At 29.6% G+C, this 1640-nt stretch overlaps 1 protein-coding gene across 1 annotated transcript in view; it reads left to right on the top strand.

Annotated features, from left to right (window-relative positions):
* Window positions 1-26: 26 nt before the first annotated feature.
* LOC107149448 (phospholipid-transporting ATPase IF-like) overlaps window positions 27-1640 on the top strand; it is a 21884-nt gene continuing 20270 nt past the window's right edge. The window contains exon 1 of the mRNA XM_015494223.2: window positions 27-221. Within this exon, the coding sequence (XP_015349709.1) occupies window positions 78-221 (144 nt within the window). The 5' untranslated portion in view covers window positions 27-77. The remainder of the gene's footprint in view (window positions 222-1640) is intronic.

Genomic DNA, 1640 nt, shown 5'->3' with positions numbered 1-1640 from the left:
TTGTTGTTGTTGTTGTTGTTGTTGTTTTTATTAAGCCCACTGTCTTTCTTCTCAGGCCATTTTTAGGTTCCCAGAATATGTACTTTGTATTTATTCAGCTCCTATCAAGTGGTTCTGCTTGGTTTGCTATAATCCTTATGGTTGTAACTTGTCTCTTTCTTGATGTTGTGAAGAAAGTGTTTGACCGACAGCTTCATCCTACAAGTACTGAAAAGGCACAGGTAAGCACTTTTTATTTCAATATCTTTTTAGTTAGGAGCTTTAGTTATAAACAACTATGATTATAATTTGCTTATGTCATAAAATAGAAAATAACTCATTCCTATATCAAGTATTTTATAATATAAACATTATTAAATGTGATATTTTTAAGTCATTTAAAATTATATCATGTTATTAATAAAATTCCAGGTATTTAAATATCAAACTTTCGGGGAGGGGGGAGGGGGGAGGATGGGAAAGGCAGCGGAGCACAACAGACACTAGTATGGCAATTTGTAAATCAGTGGATGTGTAACTGATGTGATTCTGCAATCTGTGTATGGGGTGAAGGTGGGAGTTCATAACCCACTTGAATCAAAGTGTCGAATATGATATGTCAAGAAATTTGTAATGTTTTGAACAACCCACAATAAAAAATTAAAAAAAAAAAATCAAACTTTCAAGTTTTATTCACATAATATTAGGAAATGTGTTAAGTATTATCAAATTATTCCAGATACATCTAAGATATATGGCCTTGTCTTAGAAACATTAGAATTCAAGTAATATTTTTTATGTTATATGGTTTTTAACAAAAGAATATGAAATAAATTCTTTAACCTAAATAATTTTTGCAGAATGAATTTTTATAAAATATATTCTTTCACTAAATATTTATTAATAAACATTAAATTACAGCAAATATTAACAGCATGTTACATAGTGCTTAAGAATATGATGTTTAGATCCTGATAGATCTCAATTTGAATCCCAGCTCTGCCACTTAGTAGTATTATGACTTTGAATTCTAGTTTCCTCAATGGTAAAATGATAGATATGTTTTTTTCATTCCTACTCTAGTTAAGATTAAATGAAAAAATGTTTAAAAATAGTATATGTCCAAGAAATGGTACATATTTAGTTGAATGTGCCTTTTTTGTATGTTTAATTGGTATAGAATATATTTTCATTTCCTTTTATGCCTTGTTAAAAGCTGAATTTAAGCCAGGTACAGTGTATGCATCTGTAATCCCAACTACTTGGAAGACTGAGGCAGGAAGATGACATGTTTGAGGCCATCTTCTGTAACTTGGCAAGACCCTGTTTGAAAATTAAAAAAAATAAAAAGGACTAGGGGTAGAGATCTCAGTGGTAGAGGGACCCTGTGGGTTCAATCCCCTGCACTGGGGGGAAAAAAAAAGCTTGAGTTCCTTAATCATTTAGTCCAAGCCAGGTTGATATTTTTTCAACATTATTTTTGTTTCATGCCAAGCAAATTTTATTAAGATTTTGAAAATGTGTATTCATCTTACAAACAGAAAAAGTGCTAAGTATTTAGTGATTTAAATTATGATTTCTAAATAGTACATTGGTTTTAATTTATTTACTTCGGTAGTTTTTTGTTTTGGTTTTTTTTTTTTTTTTTTTTTTTTTTTTTT

Source organism: Marmota marmota, unplaced genomic scaffold (assembly GCF_001458135.2).
Source record: "Marmota marmota marmota unplaced genomic scaffold, marMar, whole genome shotgun sequence".
Taxonomy (NCBI): Eukaryota; Metazoa; Chordata; class Mammalia; order Rodentia; family Sciuridae; genus Marmota; species Marmota marmota.
This window is presented reverse-complemented; position numbering and strand designations above follow the sequence as displayed.